This window comes from Protopterus annectens, chromosome 11.part0 (assembly GCF_019279795.1).
Source record: "Protopterus annectens isolate FY-2018-M chromosome 11.part0, PAN1.0, whole genome shotgun sequence".
Taxonomy (NCBI): domain Eukaryota; kingdom Metazoa; phylum Chordata; order Ceratodontiformes; family Protopteridae; genus Protopterus; species Protopterus annectens.
The window spans coordinates 712597622-712620678 of NC_056745.1; the positions used below are offsets into that span (position 1 = coordinate 712597622).

A 23057-nucleotide genomic window follows, 5' to 3' on the forward strand; every position below is an offset into this window, starting at 1 on the left:
ATACAGGAGGAGAAGGTTTGCTTAGAAATATCCAAACCCAAAGATCTGGGATGAAAGGAAACAAGAAACTGATCAGACTTACGAACAGCCCTAGTTTTATCCAAATAGTATCTGAGCTGTCTGTGCAAATCCAAGATATGCAGGAACCACTCAGTAGCAGACTGAGAAAAAGGGAAAAAAGAAGGGAGTTGTACCAAATGATTTAAGGATAAATCATTTACCACCTTGGGCATAATTATACAAAGGATTAGTACAAAGGGACACCCTATCCCTGTGAAAAAAACAAAAATGGAGGAATGGCTATAAGGGCCTGGAGCTCAGAAACCCTCCAAGCAGAAGTAAGAGCCAGAAACAAAACAGTCTTCTAGGTACAATGTTGCAAAGAAGCAGAAACTGCAAGCTCAACAAGAGTCCGAGTCAATTTTTCCAAAACAAAATTAAGGTCCCAAGGAGGAGGAATAGGGTTTCTTGGAGACCTAATATGCACGACACCTTTAAGAAATTGTTTGACCTCAAAACAAGACGTGAAAGGAGGAGTCATGGGCAGACAAGCAGAAATGGCTGACAAACAGGCCTTTACAGAAGAACAGGCCAAGCCAGACTGAAGCAACTCATACAAATAAGAGAAGACCACAGGGATCCCCCCAAATGAAAAAGGGTCCTGGCTATGGCACCAGACTGAAAATCTCTTCTATTTGGACATACAGGATTTTCTGGTTGACGGTTTCCTTGCACACATGCCCTCAAAAACGAGGTGCCGGAAAGGGATCAAAATCTTATCACCCACAATGTCAGTTGCAGAGTGGACAAGTGGGGATGGATGAGAGACCCTTGTCCTGTGTGAGGATATCCAACCAGTGAGGTAACTTGTGATGATTGCATCATGCATTAGGAGGGGGAGCCAGTGCTGTCACTGCCAAAAGGGAGTCACTAGCAGAATTTTCGGGAATCCGGCTGAATCTTCTGCAGGACTCATGGAAGTAGAGGAAAAGGAGGGAAAGCACAAACAACCCCCCCCCCCCCCAGAAAAAACAGGCATCTGTTTTCCAGGCCAGATGGCAGGGCACTCTGTAACAGAAGAGATGAAGCTGCTTGTTCACAGGGGAGGCAAAAAGATCTACCTGAGGAATACCCCACCAATGGACAATATCCAGAAACACATCTCTGTGAAGCATCCATTTCTGAGCCTGTGTTTTGGACCTGCTCACAGAGTCTTCCACAAGATTGTGCTCTGAAAGAATGTATACCACTAGAAGAGTTAACTGATAACTGACAGCCACTTCCCAAGCCTGAAGCACCATCCTTCAGAGAAGGTAATATTTTGTGCCCCCTGCTTGTTAACATACCACATCTCTGTAATATTATACGTGTACACCTTCAAAGGGCCCAGTGCAAACATGGAGTGAAAAGCTGGAAGGGTCAGAATCAGAGCCCTCATCTCTTTGACATTGATATGGTCTGATGTCTGATAGGGGAGACCTATGCAATAAAAAAATAAATAAATAAAAAAAACACAATGGGGCACTTATCTGGTGTTCTAAGAGGTCAGAACAGCAATAAAATGTTTAAAACAATTGGCAACAACAGCATTCGAACTGGTGGCAAAGGAAGTTCTGGGTAGTTGCGTCTGTACGTTCCTTTTATGCCCTACATTCTGTGCGAGGAGCATAAATAGGACATACGGTGAAAACAAGATCCTTTTCAAGTTTTTCAATACTGGCTGAGTGACAGGACATCCCTTCTTTCAAAAATACTGCAACAGTGATACAGAATGACATCTGGCACTACAAAGAACTACATTTTCCTGGCTATTAGAAGGTTCTGCTTTAGACCACTAAGTTAAAAACAAAATCTCCTTCTCCCACATAAGCAGCTGAAATGTGCTGAAAGGAGTCACAGTTTTGGAAAGTATACACCTGGAGAGAACATCAAGTGTTAACAACTTTTTATATGATATTCTTAATGGAGACCATCAGCTGTTCTGCTTGTCTGGAGCATTAAAGAGAAAATGAAAAAACTGTCTGTGAACAGTTTCCTAAACAGTGACTCATTGACTGACATATTATCAAAGAATTCTCTCCAAAACTACTGTCAATCAATGAGTAATCGTGAAAATGGGCATGATAAAAGGTGATCTGCTGAATGACACATTAGGAAACTGCCTAATTCCGTGGAGATCAGCAGTGCAGTTCCCGTGCACACTGCTACGACAGAAACATACAAAGTTAGAAGATGGCCACAATAAAGGTGAATGACCCGGCACTGTTAAACACCATCCAATGGGGAACAAAAACGGAAATGTGTGCCTGGCTTGGTATGATGCACAATTAGCTCCTCCCAGTAGCTTACACTCTAATGTATTAAAAATGTGCTCCCCCAGCACCCTCCACTAACATAAGGAAGAAGCAACATAGTGTAAGAAAACATTCTACAAAATGGCAGTATCTCTGGGTAACCTTAATTAAGCACTCAGAAAAGCACCAACTTTTGATGAATGTAACAATGGGACAAGCAGAAACGTAGTGAGGTATAGGGGCTAAGCTCCAAAAACTTGTCAAAGTGCATAACTGTCAGTCACATCAACATATTCAGCAAACAGTGAGCAACAGCAGTATGGCAATTTGCACTTGGCCTTATCTAGAATTAAAGGGATTTTGTGCCTAGACAAAATGAGCACATTAAAAAAAAAACTCATTGCTCTTAGAGGAAGCATGTCAAAGATATACATCACACTACGGAATCTACTGGTAAATGCAGTGATCCGAAAATACCATGGCAGCAACATGGCATTACTCAATGAAGCACTCTCTCTCCTGAAGGACCTGCAGGGGAAGGGAGAGACATATGCTAACACATCAGAATGTGGAATGCCTTACACAAAAGTATGAGGCATCTCTCTCTCTCTTTCTCTCTCACACACACACACACACACACACACACACACACACACACACACACACACACACACTCTCTCTTATTTTTGGAAGCAGGGCTGCAGTTTTTTTTTAAATATGCTCCACCAAGCTGAGCACCCTAGCATCTACCATAAGACCCTACCCAACAATCCGCCCAATGATTCACCTTTGGATAGATGACTATTAACATCTATGTCCATAATCTACAAGACATGGCAGTAACTAGATTGCAGGCATGCTACTGAAACTTGGGATGAAAAGCAAACATATATATATATATAAATACATTATATACTAAAATATACCAACAATTAATAAATAATTAAATAAATAAAGGAACAAACATTTTTGCAGACCTGTGCTGCACCTCTGAAAAACATATGCAACCACTTTAACACCCCCAAATTCAGTACAAGGCATAATGAAAACAACTCTTTGGGTAAGGCTGGATAAAAAGGTTCCCTAACAACAGAAGACGAGTTATCTGTTTAAATCATCCTTTTATTAGCACCATCTTTTACTGTAGTTATCAATCCATGTATTTCTTAAAGTATCTGTACATAGAAAACAGCACTGCACTGAGACAGCAGTGGGAACCTTGAAAAAATGTAATCTACCAAAAAATAGCACAAGGATACGTATAATATCTGGACAAACATCAAGAATATAGCAACACCACTGGCACATTCTCATCTCAAGCTTCTGCAGTAAGTGAGTGGATTCTGCATGCATGATTAGCCAAATTAATTAATTACCTAACAACATAGTTTTAATATTTTACTTATACATTAATTGTTGTGCAATGCAACAGCTTAGCAGAAGGGGAGACTATAACTAATTTCTTAAAGCCAGAAAAATGTTTTTGTCTTCTTCATGCTTTGGTTCTAACTATACCTGGTGATAAAGCATACCCATAGATACTACACTGCTGTGAGAACCATTAGTATATTTTTGTCAGCAATACAGTTTAAAATATAATTCACAGACCCCCATCAGATTTGAAGGCATAACAGAGAAGAATTTGCCAAAGATGTATTTCAATTTGTGTAAAATGCACCAATAAAAGAAGGGGACTGAAAACATAGCACAGAACTGAATTTACAAATATGTTGCTATACAGTGGCATGGTAACACGGCTGTAGACAGCAGAGTATATGGTATAATATTATGTGCACCAGTAATTTACAGCAGCTGAAAACTGTTTCGAATCACAGTCAGTCAGTTTTAGTTACTATAATAACATCAAACAGTAGCAGCAACAGTGAACTGTGTTTTATTAGTCTTCCATCTGGACAGTCAAGTAACTGAGGCCTAGCTTACACCTGGGCATTGACTGGCCACCACAACAACAAACAAGCCTGACTTCTCTTTACAAAAGGCTCAGTTGGGTCTATGAGTACCAGAGAAGTAAACCCTTAAACCACACCTGTCTGTTTTCTGTAAGGCACTACAAGGGAATGATGTAAAACTAAGACTGAGACAGTTTAACAGCTGTGCTGAGAAAAATGTTACCATTAGGCAACACCATCTCACCTACACACACTCAGAACACATGCATCCATGCATACACACTCACACACACACATATGTTCAGTCCCATACACACATACATAGTCGGACTATCACATTTTGTACATGCCTACATCAAACCACTTTTTTGTGCAATCACAATGAGGAAAATCTATTGGTATCAGAGAGTTTCAACACAAGTTAAATGAGGGTGTTTTACGGTACTTTCTAAGAGGGTCCCAGCTAAAATTCTACTTCTACAGCAAATGAGCCAGGATTAAAAATAATCTGTTGAAAATAAACTAAATTTTAGACTACATTAATAAAGATGTTAAAAGAATACATTATAGTTTGGGATTTATCCAGGTTACATGAATGGGACACTTCATATACCATCTCAAGTAATCAAGTATCCTTTCAAAAGAACAGCATAATAAGATGGACAAAGTGACATGATGAAGCAGTTGCTAAATTCTGGGGTACCAGGAATAGCTTGCAGAACCTGCTAGGGATATTATTTGGAAAATCTAGAGCTGCATATTTCTGGATAAATCCCTTCCTCTCTCTTGAATTATCCATAATACAAGCCTGTCCAGTTTTCTCACCCACTTGTTAAGAGTAGCGACTGGGTTCCACCAGTGATTTTCACATGAATTCCAACAACTCCTATATGAAGTTCTCAGAAAATGACCAGCACTGACCATTGCACCTTAAATGCTCGGTAATGAAACTGGTTCTTAAACAAACAAACAAAAAAGAAGTAGAACAGATTATGTCTTTTTCCTTTGAAATAAATGTATTTTCTCCAAGTTCTGTTCTCCTTTCTGTTGTACTGTTTGCTTGCATTTCGTTTAATTTTCTTCACATAATGCAGTCTTCAATTTTCTTCCAGTGTTTAGATATAGGGGTATTGGTTTATCTTGGTAGGGCTAAGTGGATATCCAGTGTAGACTGTGGAGGCTGGCGATGCACTTATGTAAGTCTGGTGGGCAAACTGAGCCTGGTACTGACTTGGATGGATGGTAGGTGAGGGAAGGACCCGTGGACCCATGCTTACGGGTACTTGATGAACAATACCTGGTGGGTATGCACTGTGCTGCACAGGATGTCGCGTAGAGGCTTGTGAGGTCACCAGGTGTGTGACTGTGCCTGAAGAGCCCAGAGCTGCAGGGGTAGTGTAAGTATACAGATGAGGCTGATGGGGCAGATGGGCAGCAGCAGCTGCAGCCATGTGGGGATGAACTGTGCTGTGGGAAGGACTACTGTGTGGGAAGGAATATGGAGCCTGTGCAATTGTTGGAGTGACATAGGCCTGCTGTCTGCGATGGCTTCCATTTCTCTCTGAAGTCACATGCTGTGGAGCCTGTAAAAGAGACATAAGTGTTAACAACATTCTAAAATAATGTTTTTACACAATTTGTTCCTCTCCAGTCCTGTACATGTGCCCCACTTTCTTTACTACTACTCAGTTTGGTCTGTCTCACTATTCACTACTACAGGTGGTCAGAACATATACAGAGCTAAACCTGAGGGTACAAACAATGACATTAAATAGGTTTAAGGATATCATTTGTGGCTTCACCTCCCTCTGTCTGGTATGATGCACTGACTACTCAAGGCCCACAAGTCTAGTTACATAAAGCGTGTCTTCCCAGACAAGCTCCAGCTTCTCTCTGTATCCTGACACCAAGCAGTCAAGCTGTAGTATGAGAGGGAATACTATTAATCTTTTAAATGGTGACAATCAGCACTAAAGTCTTTGACTGTCTATGATCAAAATATATATTAAGTTCTGGGGAAAGGGTGTTTTGGGACCAGGAGATTAAGAAAGGGCACCAAGAGAATTTGACAGTTAGCTGCAAGAATGTGCCATACCTAACTACTATACAACTGTCAAGGTCATCTGGTAGAAGGGCTTGAAGGGTTAACCAGCAGCTGGTAAGATCATCACCTCTACCTACATACTCTATTACCGTGTTCTCCCTTAACCACACCAATGCTCCTAAGTCACTTGTACATAAAGGTAATTGTACATCAGTACATCATAAGATTACCTGCTTAACAAATGAATAACAGATACTGAAACAACTTGTCAGTCCTGAGGGATAAGTCAAAAGAATACTGGTATGAACAATTAACAGTGATTGTAAGACTAAATTTATTTTACCAAAACAACATTATTGACAATCTCTTCAGTAGGTGCTGACTGCAGTAGTGAGACACTCAGCCTAATGGTGGACCTTTGAGACTGACATTTGCATAAGTTACAGAGGACTTGCACAGCTGTCTGCATCAGTTTCCATCTTTTATCAATCGGATTTCCTCCTGGGACCCCACTCTGATGTTCCTCTACACTGTCCATTTTGACATGTAATCTGCATTACGTTTTGCTTCCTTTTCTGATGAAGCCCCTGCTTTTGATTCGTTTCTCCTTCAGCTGTTTCTTGGAAGAAATATAAGATGCTGATTGACAACGTGTTAAGAGACAAATAGTTTCAAATCATGGGATTTGCTGCATGAAGTTTGCTCAAATTTCGGTATCCTCTAAAAGAGACATTCTCAAAGGCCAAATGATGAAAATCCATAATCGTCTCTGTTGAAGAAAATCACATGAATGATCCTGAAGCTAGATATTGAGGTAGAAAACAAAGTATCCTTTTCTTCCAACTGAGGTGAAGGTGGCTTCCCAAAAGTCTTGACAATAAAATGCGTGATTTAGACGTTTGCTCTGCTTAGATGTCTGTATCATTACTGAAACATAGTTCAAAGATTTAAAATGAATACAACAGGCTATAAACTATGTATCCACACATGAAATGGTCCGGCAATACCCATATGTATGGGGACATGAAAAAAGGAAGAACTGGAAGCTCTTGTGTATGGATATAGATAGCAAGATACAAGCAGTAGAAATGTTTTTGGTCCCTATAGTTTTATACGCAGGTCAGGCATATTTTATCAACCACAATTGTGGACAGCAATTAATAAAGATTTGAAGGATTTTACTTGGCAGGGGAAGCGGGGGAGACTCAAGTTGGATAAGTTGTTTCTCCCAATAAAACAAGGAGGCTTAGGATTATAGGATTTGAAAGGATATTTTACAGCTATTCAGTTAATACTCTTACACATAACACAGACAGAAAGTTGCAATTCAAACTGCAAAAGGATGATGATGACGTAGGGGGTAATTCAAGAAATAAGGAAAGAGTGGGATTTTGGACACAGATCCTTAAGGGGAATAATAACAGTCACACAGAATATTATACTCATAAATTAGCAAAAGTATACTACGAACTAAGCCAACACAGGAATGGAGAAAGGAGATTCTGTTAATAGGGATGATTTCAATTAGGGATGTGGACAATAGGCAAGAGGGGCAGAAATTTACTGGAGGAAAATGGCAAAGGAATCAAAGTATTAAGAGCAGATAGTTAGAGGAAGAAAACAGAATAGGAAGAGGCCAAGAAGACATTTGGGTTGAAGCTAGGGATTGACATCATAGTATAGACAAAGAGAAAGGGACAGGGGAATCCTAACTGAATGACCTGCAATGATAAAGTTTTTAATTAAATCTACAAAAGAAGCTGCTGTTAAAAATGGATAATTAGTAGGGAATGTAAAATATTTCATGATAACTTTATCAATTTAATCAACACTTTACAGAATCTATCCTTACTTTATCCTCCCAACTATCCAAAAACAAACTTTCAGATATCTCAACAAAATACCCTGATAACATCCCCTCCTTTACTCTCTCATCTGTTCCTACCTCTGCTATTAAAAAACTCCTCCTAAAACTGAAGCCTACCACCATTGCTGCAGACAATCTACCTAACTTCCTAAAACTAGCTTCTGAGTCCATATCTTACCCTGTATTCATCCTTATCAATCGCTCCATACAGGAAGCCTACATCCCTCAACTATGGAAAGTTTCATATATTATTCCACTTCACAAAGGTGGTAATTTCTACGATTTCTCTAATTATCGTTCAACTGCGATTCAATCCCCTCCATCTAAACTACTCGAAAAATGTATCTACTCTCATGTAATGAATTTTCTAAACTCACACAATCTTCTCTCCTCCACACAACATGGCTTTCAGCAACACCACAGCACAACAACTGCTCTTCTCTCTTTTACTAACCTGGTAAACCGACACAGAAACAATGTACAGTTGTGTACACTTACCATAAATGTAGATGTTCGAGTGTATTTACTGTTGCAGTCATTACATTTGGGTTATCTGCTTGCAGATTGCCCTCAGTCGGCCTGATTAACAAGGTCTTGGGTCCTGCATCGGTTGCTGTCCCTTCTTCCATGATGTCAGGGGTATAAAACATGCAGCCGATGCCATTACATCAGTTTTTCTTGCCCCAAATGTCAGGTGCCTCCCTAATGGGAAGCAATTAAACATAAAAGCACAAAGATATACCTCCAACAAAAAAGCAAATACATCAAAAAGGCTTTTAAGCATAGTAAAGGAAAGTAGAGGTATAGCTAAAAAGAAGTTAGGGGGCTGGAGGGAGGGTAACCAGGACTGCAACAGTGAATACACTCGGACATCTACATTTATGGTAAGTGTACACAACTGAACTACATTCTTCATGTTTCACTGTTGCAGTCATTACATTTGGGTAGATTCCCAAAGCTATGGTTGGGAGGAGGAATTTAGATAGCATTAGGGCCAGCTATAAGGCCCTGCAAGACTGCAGTGGCAAAGCCAACTCTGGATTTAGAGAAAATTGGCAAATGATAATGCTTGGTGAAAGTATGTACACAACTCCAGGTAGCAGCTTCTAGGATGTCCCTGGTAGGGATGCCTCTGAGAAAGGCTGTAGAGGTAGATGCAGCCCTGGTGGACTGAGGTCTGATCCCCTGGGGGATAGGTATTCCATGGTGCTTATAGCAGAAATTAATGCAATGGCTTGGCCATTTAGAAACGGTTTGCTTTGAAATAGCCTTCCCCTCTGCCCCTGCAGCAAATGCCACCAGCAGTTGTTCAGATTTCCTTTCAGGGTTAGTCCTGTCCAAGTAGAATCTAAGCTGTCTGTGCACATCTAAGGAATGCAGTATCCATTCCCCTTTATTATGTGGATTGGGAAAGAAGGTTGGCAAATGAATGGACTGATTAAGAGCCACACTGGATACCACTTTGGGCATGAAGGATGGACTGGTTCTGAGGGACACCCTGTCTGCATGAAAGATGATGAAAGGCTCCACTGCCATAAGGGCCTGTAATTCGGATACCCTTCTAGCTGAAGTGATTGCTAAAAGGAAAGCTGTTTTCCAAGAAAGAAATTTGAAGTCTGCAGTAGCAGCTGGCTCAAAAGGAGGTAGAGTGAGTTTCTCCAAGACAAAGTTAAGGTCCCAGACTAGGGTTGGAGCTCTCCTGGGTGGTCTCAAATTTTTGGCCCCTCTGAGGAACTGCTTGATCAGTGGATGACAGAAGAGGGGAGGTTCTGTGTTATAATGAGCTGAAATTGCTGAGGCGTGGATTTTAATGGAGGAAAAAGACAGCCCCTTGTGAAGCATCTCGGTTAAGCATTGTAAAATCTGAGGTAAATTGGGTGCTGCTGTGCTCATGCCTTGAGATTGGCTCCAGGCACAGAGCTTTTTTCAGCATAAGATTTTCCAGTACTAGGCCTCCTTGCCTCTAAAATGATATCCATCACAGATTTGCTGAGGGATGGTAAAGGAGAGATTAAGTAATTAGCCAGGCTGCAAGGTTCAGTGTTGGAAGCTGAGGGTGCAGAACCCGGTTCTCCTGCTGAGACAGCAGGGATGGAGTCTGAGGCAGGTACAATGGAGATAACCATGACACACTGCACAGGAGGGCGTACACCAGTGTTGGCGCGGCCAGTCTGGAGCAGTCAAAATCATCCTTGGTTTGTCCTACTTGACTTTTAGTAGTACTTTGAAGAGCAGAGGCAGAGGGGGGAAGGCATAGACTGATAGGTTTTTCCAGCTGAAGGACAGAGCATCCACTTTCTAGGCTTGTTTGTAGGGAGTCCTTGTGTAAAATTTGTCCAATTGGTAGTTCTGGAGAGATGCAAACAGGTCTATATCTGGGCTCCCCCATTTGCTTGTCAACATGTTGAAAATCCTTGGTTACAGTTTCCACTCGTGTGGGTCCATGAGATTTCTGCTTAGTTCGTCTGCCAGTGTATTTAATTTTCCTGGCAGGAATTGAGCTTGTAGGTGCACTTGGTAGCTCAAGGCTGTGTTCCACAATGCCATGGCTAGTCTGCAGAGGGGGTAAGAATGTGTACCCCCCCTGCTTGTTTATGTACCACATAACAGTGGTGTTGTCTGTCTTTACCATTAGTTGTCCTGGAAGAATGTGGTCCTTGAAGGCTGTCAGAGCATTCTGTACAGCTAACATTTCTTTTTGATTGATATGCAGGTGCATTTGACTTGGGTTCCATTTGCCCTGAATGCACTTCCCTGCCAGGTGAGCCCCCCATGCATAGTCTGATGTATCTGTTGTTAGGGTTTGGGCGGCAGGGGGTGGTGTGAAAGGTAGTCCCTTGTTTTGGTGGCAGGCCTCTGCCCACCAAAGGAACTCTAGGCATAGGCAAGGTATGATAGGAATCATTGTTCCTAGGTCTTGAAAATGTTGACACCATAGGCTTTTTAGATACCACTGTCGTTTCCTCATATGCAGTCTTGCATATGGAATTAGAAGAATGCAGGAGGCCATGAACCCCAAGGCTTGCAATATTTGTCTTGCAGATTGCAGGGTTTTTGTGGCCACTTGTTTGAAGTAGGTTGTCAAACGAATTTGCTTTTCTGGCGTTAGGTAAGCCATCTGGGAAGCTGTATTCAAGCTTGCTCCCATGAATATAATTTGTTGACAGGGTACCAGGTGTGATTTCTTTTCATTTATGGTGTACCCCAGACAAGTTAGAACCCTTTTTACAAAGGCCAGATGATTCAAAAGTAAGTCCTGGCTTTCTGCCTTAGACAATCGTCCAGGTATGGGTATATTTGAATATTTCTTTGCCTGCAATATGCAATAACTGGAGCTAGGCACTTTGTGAGTACCCTGGGTGCAGTAGATAAGCCAAAGGGCAGTGCAGAGAACTGAAGCATAGGTATCTTCTGCAAGATTCCCTGATTGGAATGTGCAGGTATGCTTCTTTTAAATCTAGTGTTGCCAACCAGGCATCTTTGTCTAGCATAGGAAGTAATTGGTGAAGAGTCAGCATCTTGAATTTTGGAATCTCCAAAAAGGTGTTTAGAGAGAGTAGACAGGTCCAGGATAGGACGCCAAGAATGGTCTTTTCTGGGTACCAGGAAAAGTCTCGAGTAGAAACTTTGTCCCTTTTCCTCTTCTGGTACCAGTTGAATAGTCCCCATGCTTAAGAGAAAGTACTTGTTTCTGGGCCTCTGCCCAATGATTTGGGGTAGGTCTGGCCACCCGCTTGGTGTTGGCAACGTGTGGAAGCGAAATCTGTATCCATGGGACACTATATTTAAAACCCATTTGTTCTGGGTAATGAGTTCCCAATTCTTTGCATGAAGAGCAATCTTTCCCCCCAAAGGGCAGTCAGTTGATAAGTGCTTGGAAATTTTAAAAGAAAGTCATTGAGACAGTTTACCACAGGGGGGGAGTTTTATTATTCCCAGACTTGGAAGTGGAGGCCCCCCACTGCTTAGTTCTGCGAGTACCCTGGGACTGAAACCTGGGGTTTTTGCTGTGTCTGGGTTTGGCTTGAGAAGACCTAGAAGGGGCTTGAAAGGACCAATTCTTAGAGGGCCAGTGCCTACTAAATCTAGGAGGCTGAACTTGTAAAAAATCTTTAACAGTTTGCACAGATTTAGCTTTATCTTCCATCTTTTTAAGAACTTCCTCAGACTGTTGCCAAACAGGCGGTCCTGATTTAAAGGAACATTCAACAATTTAGCTTTAACATGATCAGGCAAAGATTGCTCCTTAAGCCAAGCATGCCTTCTGAGTACAGACCCAGTAACAGCAGCCCTGCAAGAGGCCTCTAATGAATCAAAATCACATTGCAAAGTATGTTTTCCAACTTGTTCGGCAGAATGCATTAAAAACTGTAATTCTTTATTTTCCACACAGTCTGGAATCAACATCATTTTCTGTTTAAGCAGTCCAATAACATGTTGCTGATATTTTAACACATGAAACTGGCAGTTTAAAGCCCTAATGGCCAAGGTTGCAGAAGTGTAAACCTTCTTTACCCATCTATACAGCGCCCTGGAGTCTCTATCAGAAGGGGTAGGATTTTTAGCAGTAGAAGCCTTAATGCCCTTGGGCCCCTGTGAAATAGTCTCTGGATCTGCAATAGGATTTTTGAAAAGGAACTTGTGGGACTCATGGAGCCTGTAGTATCTGTCAGGATTTCTGGGAGCAGGAGGCAGGGAATCAGGGGCCAAACTAGATTCCGAGAAAGCATCATCAACAATATCTAGTATAGGAGGAATAGCCAAAGGCCTACGCTGAGGTAGGAGAAGGAAATCCCTAAGCCTCTTTTTTTGAATCAGAAAAATCATGGCTTTCCCAGTGGAAATGCTCCCTTAGAATATGTAAGGTTTCCCCAAAAGAAAAATCCTCAGGAGGGGAAGCAGAGGGAATAGAGTCCTCTGCATCAGAATCCTCATAAGTAGGTAAGGGCAAATCCAGATCATCAGAAGAGTCAGAAAAAACAGAATCCTGATCAGAAGATTCATGATCAACTTCAGTCCTAGGCCTCTTAGAAGGGGTGGGGGGGGGGGGTTGGCTACCCCTGATTAGAGTTATTAGATCTTCAGCTATTTTTATCATTTGTTTTTTAGGCCTAGAGGCCAGAGCATGTGGCCTGGGCGTCGGTTTTTTAGACATGGATCGAGATTTAGGCCTAAGTAAAGAAGGAGGCGTCGGTTTAATATGCAAGTCCGTAGGCCTGAATACACCCTCAGAAGCCGGTGCCTGCACAGCGGCTCTGGACCCATCCAAGGTAGAGGCATCTGTGGGTTCCATAGTTGAAGCATCTCGCGGCATACTGGACTCTGAATGGGTCTCAGTAGAGGTCTACGAATTTGAAGTAGCGGGTTTCAGGGGCTGCGATAGGGCCGAGTACTGGCGAACTGGCGACTGGCTTAGGAGAAGTTTCGTCAGCAGTTTTGGACCTCGGTGGCCTATCTCTGTCTTTATCTTTGTGTTTTTTCGGAATCCTGGTAGTCAGATGGCTAATCGATGACATTTCTGGATAATTAAACCGAAAACCGAAATATTTAGAGGTGAAAATATACCAATGATGGATGGTGCGCTGATTAAATAAAGCACAAAACCGACAGCAAGGTATGTCGTGGTCAGGGCCTAGGCAAGGAATACAGTACGAATTAAAATCTTTATGAGGTATTTGCTTTCCACAAGTAATGCAATTATTAACTTTTACTGACATCGGTAAGGAGCAAGAAAAAGTTTCCCCAACGGGGTACTTAGTTTTAGTTGAAAACTTCGGTTCTGAAACTCGAAAATGAAAATTTCAGGAGTCGGCCGACCGGCACTTGCGAACTGCTACTGCTTTGGGCACCGCACCGCAAGAAAGACTGATGTAATGGCGTCGGCTGCATGTTTTATACCCCTGACGACTTGATGTCATGGAAGAAGGGACAGCAACTGACGCAGGACCCAAGACTTTGTTAATCAGGCCGACTGAGGGCAACCTGCAAGCAGATAACCTAAATGTAATGACTGCAACAGTGAAACATGAAGAACATCAACAACTTTGTATCTGCTATATTTTTAGACCTCTCAAAAGCATTTGACATGGTCTCACACTCCTTACTTCTAAACACCCTTGCCTCTATAGCCTTTGCCCCTCTAACTAGTGTCTGGTTTAAAAATTATCTGTCAGATAGGCAGCAGTCTTGTCCAATGGCAAAGTATACTGCCTCTTCTACGCCTAACAACCATAGGTGTGCCACAAGGCTCTATATTAGGTCCTCTTCTTTTCTCAATTTTCACTAACAATCTTCATACCTCCAAACACCCTGCTACACTCATACAGTACGTAGATGATTCGACTCTTATCTACTCTGCACCCTCACTTACTACATTACAGCAACTCACTCAGCATTCCTTTAGCTTAGTGGAAAGTTGGATTACTCAGATCCAACTTACCCTACATCCCAAAAAGACTAAATTGTTTCTTTTCACCTCCAGCAAATCTATTCCTACCTCTCTATCCTTCTCAATCACTTCTAAAAATGGTACTATCACCCCCTCTGATCACACCAAACTCCTGGGTGTAGAAATTGACAAAAACTACAGTTTGATGCCCACATTTCACAAACCATCAAAAAAGTCCATAACAAATGGGAACACTATACAGACACAAAAACTTTCTCTCAAAACAAGCAAAAATCTCCCTAGCACAAACCCATCTATTGTCTATCTAATGCATGTGGCACCAATCCTTACCCATATCAGAAAGAATGATCTTGCTAGACTTGTGACATGTACAACAGCATTGCCAAGTTTACTAATAACTGCACCTTCAGAACCCATCACTGTCAAGCTCTAAAAGGAAGTTCAATGGCTAGAATTTCCCCAACTATTCAATTACCATCAACTAATCACTGCCTACAATATTGTGAGATATCCCGATAGAACGCCAGCAAAGTCACCTACTCACGCCCTACAAATCAAATCGTCCTGTTTGCTCCACTGACAAATCACTCCTTTGTATCTCTAAGGCTAACAACACTGCAGGTAAAGCAGTATTCTCCCACAACGTAGCTAAATCCTGGAATAACCTTCCCCCTGCTTTATCTTCTGCCTCCACTATTATGCTGTTCAAAAACTTACTTAAATTACACTTCATGAACTCTTGGCTATGTCCATGCATTACCTAACCTTCTCTGTTTCTACCACCCCAGAGAGCTTCATATCCAATTATTCCTACTGTACTTTTCTACAGTATCAGGAATTTTATTTTCTGCTCAAGTTTCTAATAGTTATACTAGCTCATACTAAACTTACACTAATTAATTTCTAAGTAGTCTCTGTCTGTCTCTATAGTCAGTTATAATGCTTATCTAGTGTCACTTTCTGTTTCTGTATCGAAAGTTCTATTTTTTATTTAGTGTCAATTTCTGTTTCTGTATCAAAAGTTGTATTTTTTATCTAGTGTCAAATTTTAGTTTTTTGTATCAAAAGTTGTATTTTTATCTATTGTCAATTTTTTGCTTTTGTATAGATGATCTTATTGTTATCATATTGTTCAACTATTTGCTTTTCTGTATTGAATGTGGAGCTTTTCTCCCCGGGCCTCCGCTGTAAATGGACATGTGTTCACTCGGACTACCCCGGTAAACAAATGTAAAATAAATAAATTAAATAAGTTAGGAATCAATCAGAACATGGGAATGAAGAAAGGAGATTCTGCTGATAGGGATGACTGCAATTAGGGGTACAGAGAGAAGAGGAGGGCTGGAATTTACTGGAGGAAGATAGCAAAGGAACCAAGGTATTGAGAACAAATAGAGAAGGAATGGTAATAGTTAGAGAAGGAAAGGTAACGGAGTGGGAAGAGTCCAAGAAGACAGTTGGATTGCAAGGTAGCGACTGATTCCCTATCAGGGACTTGAAATCAGAGTACAGACAAAGAAATGGATAGGGGAATCCTAAACGAAAGACCTACACTGGTTGAGTTTTTAACTGAATCTAGAAAAGAAGCTGCTGTTAAAAAAAGAGATAATTAGTAGGGCATATAATATTGCAGAATAACTATATGAATCAATGAGAAGAGATTAGAAAAGACTGGGAAGAGAGATTACACATGCAATTCACAAAGAAAGAATGGAAGGACATATATATATATATATATATATATATATATATATATATATATATATATATGGGTCTACTTTGTATAACCGAACTTCCGATTCACCAACACACAATTTACCGACCCCAAACAACCGAAAACACACAACACCAACAAACACCAACAACTCAAAAAACCGAACACCATTACACCGACACAAAAAACGTAAACTACACATTGCACACAATAACATATCCACTAACCTTAACCTAAACCCTAACCCTAAAGTCCGACACCATCGCACACTTACCCAACCCGCACCCTAACCCTAACTCACTTAACCCACCCCTAAACCTCAACACCATCACTATCGCACACTTACCCTACCTGCACCCTAACCCTAACTCACTTAACCCACCCTAAAACATTAAGCCCGTCACTATCGCACACTCACTCCACCCGCATACTAACCCTAACACACTCAACCCTTCCCTACACTACACTACGTCACTATCACACACTTACCTTACCGGAACCCTAAGTCCGACACTACCGCACACTCACCTTTCCCACACCCTAACCTAAAATCCCTCACTATCGTACACTTACCTGTCCGCTCCCCAATCCTAAATCCGTCACTATCGCACACTTACCGGATCACGCTCACACGTTGCCGTTGTCGGTCTTTCGGCTGTCGGAATATCGCCTTTTCGATCACCTACCTGTTCGGTCGTTCCGTCTCAATCTTCTGGGTGTCGGTGAAGTGGCGGTTCGGTTATTCGAAGTAGACCCATATATATATATATATATATATATATATATATATATATATATATATATATGTAAATATGGCTCCCAAATATGCAACAAAGTCCAGAAGATTTAAGATGTTTGCTTGAGGGTTTTTGCATAGATACTTTTACACCTCAAGCAGACTCCTAAGAAGTTTTCATTAAGTAGATGCCAAATGTTCCTTAAGTAGATGCCAAATGTTTGAGGTGTCATGGGGAAGAAAGAGGTAACTAGGAACATATGTTTTGAGATTGTAATGACTTGGCAGACTATAAAATTTCACTAAAGAGTACTTTGTCAGGAATGCCAGCTGTGTAAATGAGTGTAACTAAGGAAATTATTTTTTTTTTAAGCTGGGATACAGGATCTGAATTGCCTAGACATAGTAAAGCCTTCTAAAGTTTAATTCTGGTGGCTGCCAAAAATCAATTACTAGAAAATAGAAATCAAAATCTAAAACAACTACACATGAAGTGGTGAAGAGTGTAACAGAGATAAAGGAATAGGAAGTGGGATCTTTAGAAAAGGGTAGAAGTAAATTGCATAGAAAAATGGAAATTGTGGGAATAAAACATGAAGAAAAATGTTTTAGATGAGGAATTAGGTTTAACAGAAGGCAGGAATTGAAAAATGTATGTAATGTTTAAATTATATGACATATAACAATAGATGTGAATTACAATGTGTGTAAATGTGAACTTGTGAATATGGTTTGATTACTTTTATATAAATTAAGTTTGCCTATGTCACAAGTGATTAATTTAATAAAGGTGTTTAAAAAATGCATACAACAAATTCCACAGCACACCTCCTTTCCTTGTTGCAGATCCAATGAGAGTGATAGACCATCTGGAAAGCAAAAGATTTTGTGTGTAAATTTTGACACAGGCAATATCACATCATGATGGGCTAATGAGACCCCAGATGGAGAAGCAGCAGCTGGAGCAGGATGCATCTGAAGAAGATACTCCATGGGATGATGCTCTAGAACCTTCTGTAAGAGATTTGTGCAAAAGTCCAACTACAATTGCATCACAAGGGGAAAAACAGGGAACAGTGAGTACTCTGACACAGGCAATATTGCAACTTGATTGTCCAATGAGGAGTAAGTAGAGAGCAGCAAATGGAGCAGGATACATCTCAAGAAGATGTGCCATGGGGGATATTCTGGAACCGTCGGTAACCATTCAAATGAAAGTCCAGTTAGAATTGCAGACCAAGGGAAAGAGCAAGAAACAGAGCACAGAGGATGCGCTCAGTCTAGAAGAGACTTTTCTAAGGGAAGACCTACTAGACTTGATAGTGATGGACAGACCTTAACCAAAGAAAAGCACCCAAAACTGAAAACAGCACTGCAACTCCACTATAACCTGATGTTTGAATAAAAGACAGAGTACCAAAATTGGCTGCTGGTGCCAAATAAATAACTCCAAGTTTGAAAGAAAGCACATTTATTCCAAAAATACTTGAGCTAATCGCTTTTGCCCACAATTCAGTATACAGGACTTCATCAGATATAAAACACCATGCATACACACAAATAATCTTTAACCCCTCCCCAAATCACATTTATAAATTAATTAATAAAATTAAGTAATTCATTATTAAACTCGATCCACCAAGTCAAAATCTATAAAATTTAAACATTTCTTTCTGTAAAACCTAAAATTTATATATATTTGAATTAAATGCAATTATAAAATTTCATTTTCAAACAATTAATATAAATCATGTCATTTAAACCACGTGGTCCTGTCACATTTGTCTTTAATTGCCTCTACAGTTCTCTTAATTCAAATTGGACTTTCCAAGCCCCCCCCCCCAAAGATCCTTATACACTGAATTAAGCACATAGAACCAAAAACTGTGTCCCTCATTATATTCTGCTGTCAGAAAGGTGCCAAAAAGCTTTTGCTTAGCATCCTCCACTACTGTTAAGCTCTAGTTTCGGGCTAGAACATTATAAGTGGACAGCTGCTAACACAGAATAGCAGCAATAAGCACAAATAGCTTTAAAGGCACATGTTTTGAAAGGGTATTAAACCAGTTGTTGGTTTTAATAGAAGGTAAATGCTCATAAAGCCTTTCTTTAAATTATCTTTCTGTTTACCAATATAGAATTGATCACAACTATTACACTTAGCTACATATATAATTCCCTTAGAATAACAGTTGTAGTAATAAAGGTGGGTTTCACTATCCCAAACCCCTTCATCTCAAACTGGCTTCATTGTATGATGTAGGGACAATATCTTTATCTATCATAAGTAAAAGTTCCTGTTTTTTTCTCTAGTGTTTATCGGGGTACTGCAGAATCTATCAATGTAGTTTTTGAAACACCAGTCCTTTCTGTACACAGTGATTGGTGTTTCCCCAACTAGCTCCTGATTTCCCCATTAACATCAAACACCATCCATTTCCTAGTGACAATTTGTTTAATCCTTTGTGCATAACTGTTGTATGTTACCACCAGTTCTCATGCTATACTGATATTCATATTACCCAAAGAGGAGGTATTCTATTTGTCCAGATCTAATGGGGGGGGGGGGACATAAATACCTCTAGATCTCTTTGAAATAACTTCTTCAAAGATCTGGTCAAAAAAATCTTCTGGATAACTCCTTGCCCTAAATATCAACTTAAGTTTTTCAATTTCTGAGTGGAAAAGATCTGGACTTGATATCATGTGAACAAGACTTACCAATTGGCCTTTGATAGGTGTTTCCTTCTGATGTTGATGGTGACAGATTTTATAATGTAGTAAAGAGTTAGAATACATCAGTTTATGATAAATCATTGTACTGCGGTGGTGGTGGTGCTGCGGTAGCATTGTCGCCTCACAGTTAGACGTTGCACGTTCGATTCTCAGTTAGAGTGTCTTCTGTGTGTCAACATGCGTGAATGGGCGTTCCTTCATTGAAAGTTGTGCGTTAGGCCCGGCAAGCCAGAACGTAAAAATCTACTGCCAATCATTATCGGACCGGAGTTCCGCTGTGGCGACCCCTAACCGGGAAAAGCCGAAAGACAGTTTTATTCAATATAAATTCATCACTGGCATAATAGTTCTGTAATATCACATCTAAATATTTTAAAGTTTTTTTATACTTCCATGTTAGCCAACAGGGTGCTGGCAGAAATTGGGCTACTGTTGGCTGAAGGAGGAGAAGGAGAAGACGTGGGGGAAGGCATGCCCGAAAGCAGAAAGAGAAGAGGAAGGTTAGGAGTGTAGTAGTGAGGGTAGGAACTTTGAATGTTGGCAGTATGTCTGGTATAGGGAGAGAGCTAGCTGATATGATGAGGAGAAGGAAGGTTGCTATATGTGTGTGCAAGAGACCAGATGGAAGGGGAGTAATGCCAGGTGTATAGGAGGTGGGTTCAAACTGTTCTATCATGGTGTGAATGGGAGGAGAAATGGGGTAAGAATTATCCTGAAGGAACAGTATGCCACGAGTGTTTTGGAGGTGAAAAGAGTGTCGGATAGAGTGATGTTTATAAAGCTGGAAATTGATGGTGTAATGATGAATGTTGTTAGTGCACATGCTCCGCAAGTTGGGTGTGCGATGGATGAGAAAGAAAAATTTTGGAGTGAGTCGGATGAAGTAGTGGTGAGTGTACCCAAGGGTAAGAGACTGGTGATTGGAGCGATTTCAATGGGCATGTTGGTGAAGGGAACAGAGGGGATGAGGAAGTGATGGGCAGGTATGGTGTTAAGGAGAGGAACGCAGAAGGTCAAATGGTAGTGAATTTTGTGAAAAGGATGGACATAGCTGTGGTAAATATGTATTTTAAGAAGAGGGAGGAGCACAGGGTGACATACAAGAGTGGAGGAAGATACACACAGGTGGATTATATCTTATGTATGAGGGCCAGTCTGAAGGAGATTGGAGACTGTAAAGGGGTGAAAGGAGAAAGTGTAGTTAGGCAGCATAGAATGGTGGTCTGTAGGATGATGTTGGTGATAAAGAAGAGGAGGACAATTGTGAGAGCAGTGCCAAGGATCAAATGGTGAAAGATAAAAAAGGGTGACTGTGAGGTGCAGTTCAGGGAAGAGTTAAAACAGGCAAGCAGGGCAGTGAAGAGTTACCAAATAGTTGGGTAACTACAGCAGAAATGGTAAGGGAGACAGCTAGAAAGGTGCTTGGTGTGACATCTGGACGGAGGAAGGAGGACAAGGAGACCTGGTGTTGGAATGAGGAAGTACAGGAGAGTATACAGAGGAAGAGGCTGGTGAAGAAGAAGTGGGATTGTCATAGAGATGAAGAAAGTAGACAGGAGTATAAGGAGATGAGGAGCATGGCAACGAGAGAGGTGGTGAAGGCTAAGGATAAGGCATATGAGAGTTGTATGAACGGTTGGACACTAAAGAGAGAGAAAAGGACCTGTACCGACTGGCTAAACAGAGGGACCGAGCTGGGAAAGATGTGCAGCAGGTAAGAGTGATAAAAGACAGTGAGGGAAACATACTCACAAGTGAGGAGTGTGTGTTGATCAGATGGAAAGAGTACTTTGAGTGGCTGATGAATGAAGAGAATGAGAGAGAGAGAGAGAGAGAAGGTTAGATGATGTGGGGATAGTGAATCAGAAAGTGAAACAGATTAGCAAGGAGGAAGTACGGAGAGCTATGAAGGGGATGAAGAATGGAAAGGCTGTTGGTCCAGATGACATACCAGTGGAAGCATGGAGGTGCTTAGGAGAAATGGCAGTGGAGTTCTTAACCAGATTGTTTACTGAAATCTTGGAAAGTCAGAGGATGCCTGAGGAGTGGAGAAAAAGTGTTTTTGTACCTATTTTTAAAAATAAGGGTGATGTGCAAAGTTGTAGTAACTACAGAGGGATAAAAATGATCAGTCACAGCTTGAAGTTATGGCAAAGAGTAGTGGAAGCTAGGTTATGAAGGGAGGTGATGATTAGCGATCAGCAGTATGGTTTCATGCCGGGAAAGAGAACTGCAGATGCAATGTTTGCTCTGAGACTGTTGATGGAGAAATATAGGGAAGGTCAGAAGGAGTTGCATTGTGTCTTTGTGGACTTGGAGAAAGCATATGATAGGGTGCCCAGAGAGGCATTGTGGTATTGTATGAGGAAGTCAGGAGTGGCAGAGAAGTATGTAAGAGTGGTACAGGATATGTACGAGGGTAGTGTGACAGTGGTGAAGTCTACAGTGGGAGTGACAGATCCGTTTAAGGTGGAGGTGGGATTACATCAAGGATCAGCTCTGAGCCCTTTCTTATTTGCAATGGTGATGGACAGGTTGACAGACAAGATCAGACAGGGGGCCCCATAGACTATGATGTTTGCAGATGACACTGTGATCTGTAATGAGAGTACGAACCAGGTTGAGGAGACCCTGGAGAGGTGGAGATATGCTCTAGAGAGGAGAGGAGAGGAATGAAGGTCAGCAGGACTAAGAAAGAATATGTTTGTGTGAATGAGAGGGAGGACAGAGGAACGGTGAGGATGCAGGGAGTACAGCTGGTGAAGGTGGATGAGTTTAAGTATTTGGGATCAACAGTTCAGAGTGGAGTTGGAGGAGAGGTGAAGAAGAGAGTACAGGCAAGGTGGAATGTGTGGAGACGAGTGTCAGGAGTGATTTGTGACAGACGGGTACCAGTAAGAGTGAAAGGGAAGGTCTACAAGAGGGTAATGAGACCAGCTATGTTATATGGGTTGGGGACAGTGGCACTGACAAAAAGGCAGGAGTCAGAGCTGGAAGTGGCAGAGTTAAAGATGTTAAGATTTGCACTGGGTGTGACAAGGATGGACAGGATTAGGAATCAGAATATTAGAGGGTCAGCTCAGGTTGGACGGTTTGGAAACAAAGTCAGAGAGGCGAGATTGCGTTGGTTTGGACATGTGCTGAGGAGGGATGATGGGTATATTGGGAAAAGGATGCTAAGGATGGAGCTGCCAGGTAAGAGGAAAAGAGAAAGGCCTAAGATAAGGTTTATGGATGTGGTGAGAGAGGACATGCAGCGGTAGGTGTGACAGAGCAATATGCAGAGGACAGGAAGAAATGGAAACAGATGATCTGCTGTGGCGACCCCTAACAGGAACAGCTGAAAG

General features: G+C 41.3%; 1 protein-coding gene across 1 annotated transcript in view; it reads right to left on the reverse strand.

Moving 5' to 3' along the window:
- Positions 1 to 4172: 4172 nt before the first annotated feature.
- Positions 4173 to 23057, reverse strand: part of HIPK2 (homeodomain interacting protein kinase 2) — a 1139975-nt gene continuing 1121090 nt past the window's right edge. The window contains exon 15 of the mRNA XM_044088176.1: positions 4173 to 5787. Coding sequence (XP_043944111.1) covers positions 5320 to 5787 — 468 coding nt within the window. The 3' untranslated portion in view covers positions 4173 to 5319. The remainder of the gene's footprint in view (positions 5788 to 23057) is intronic.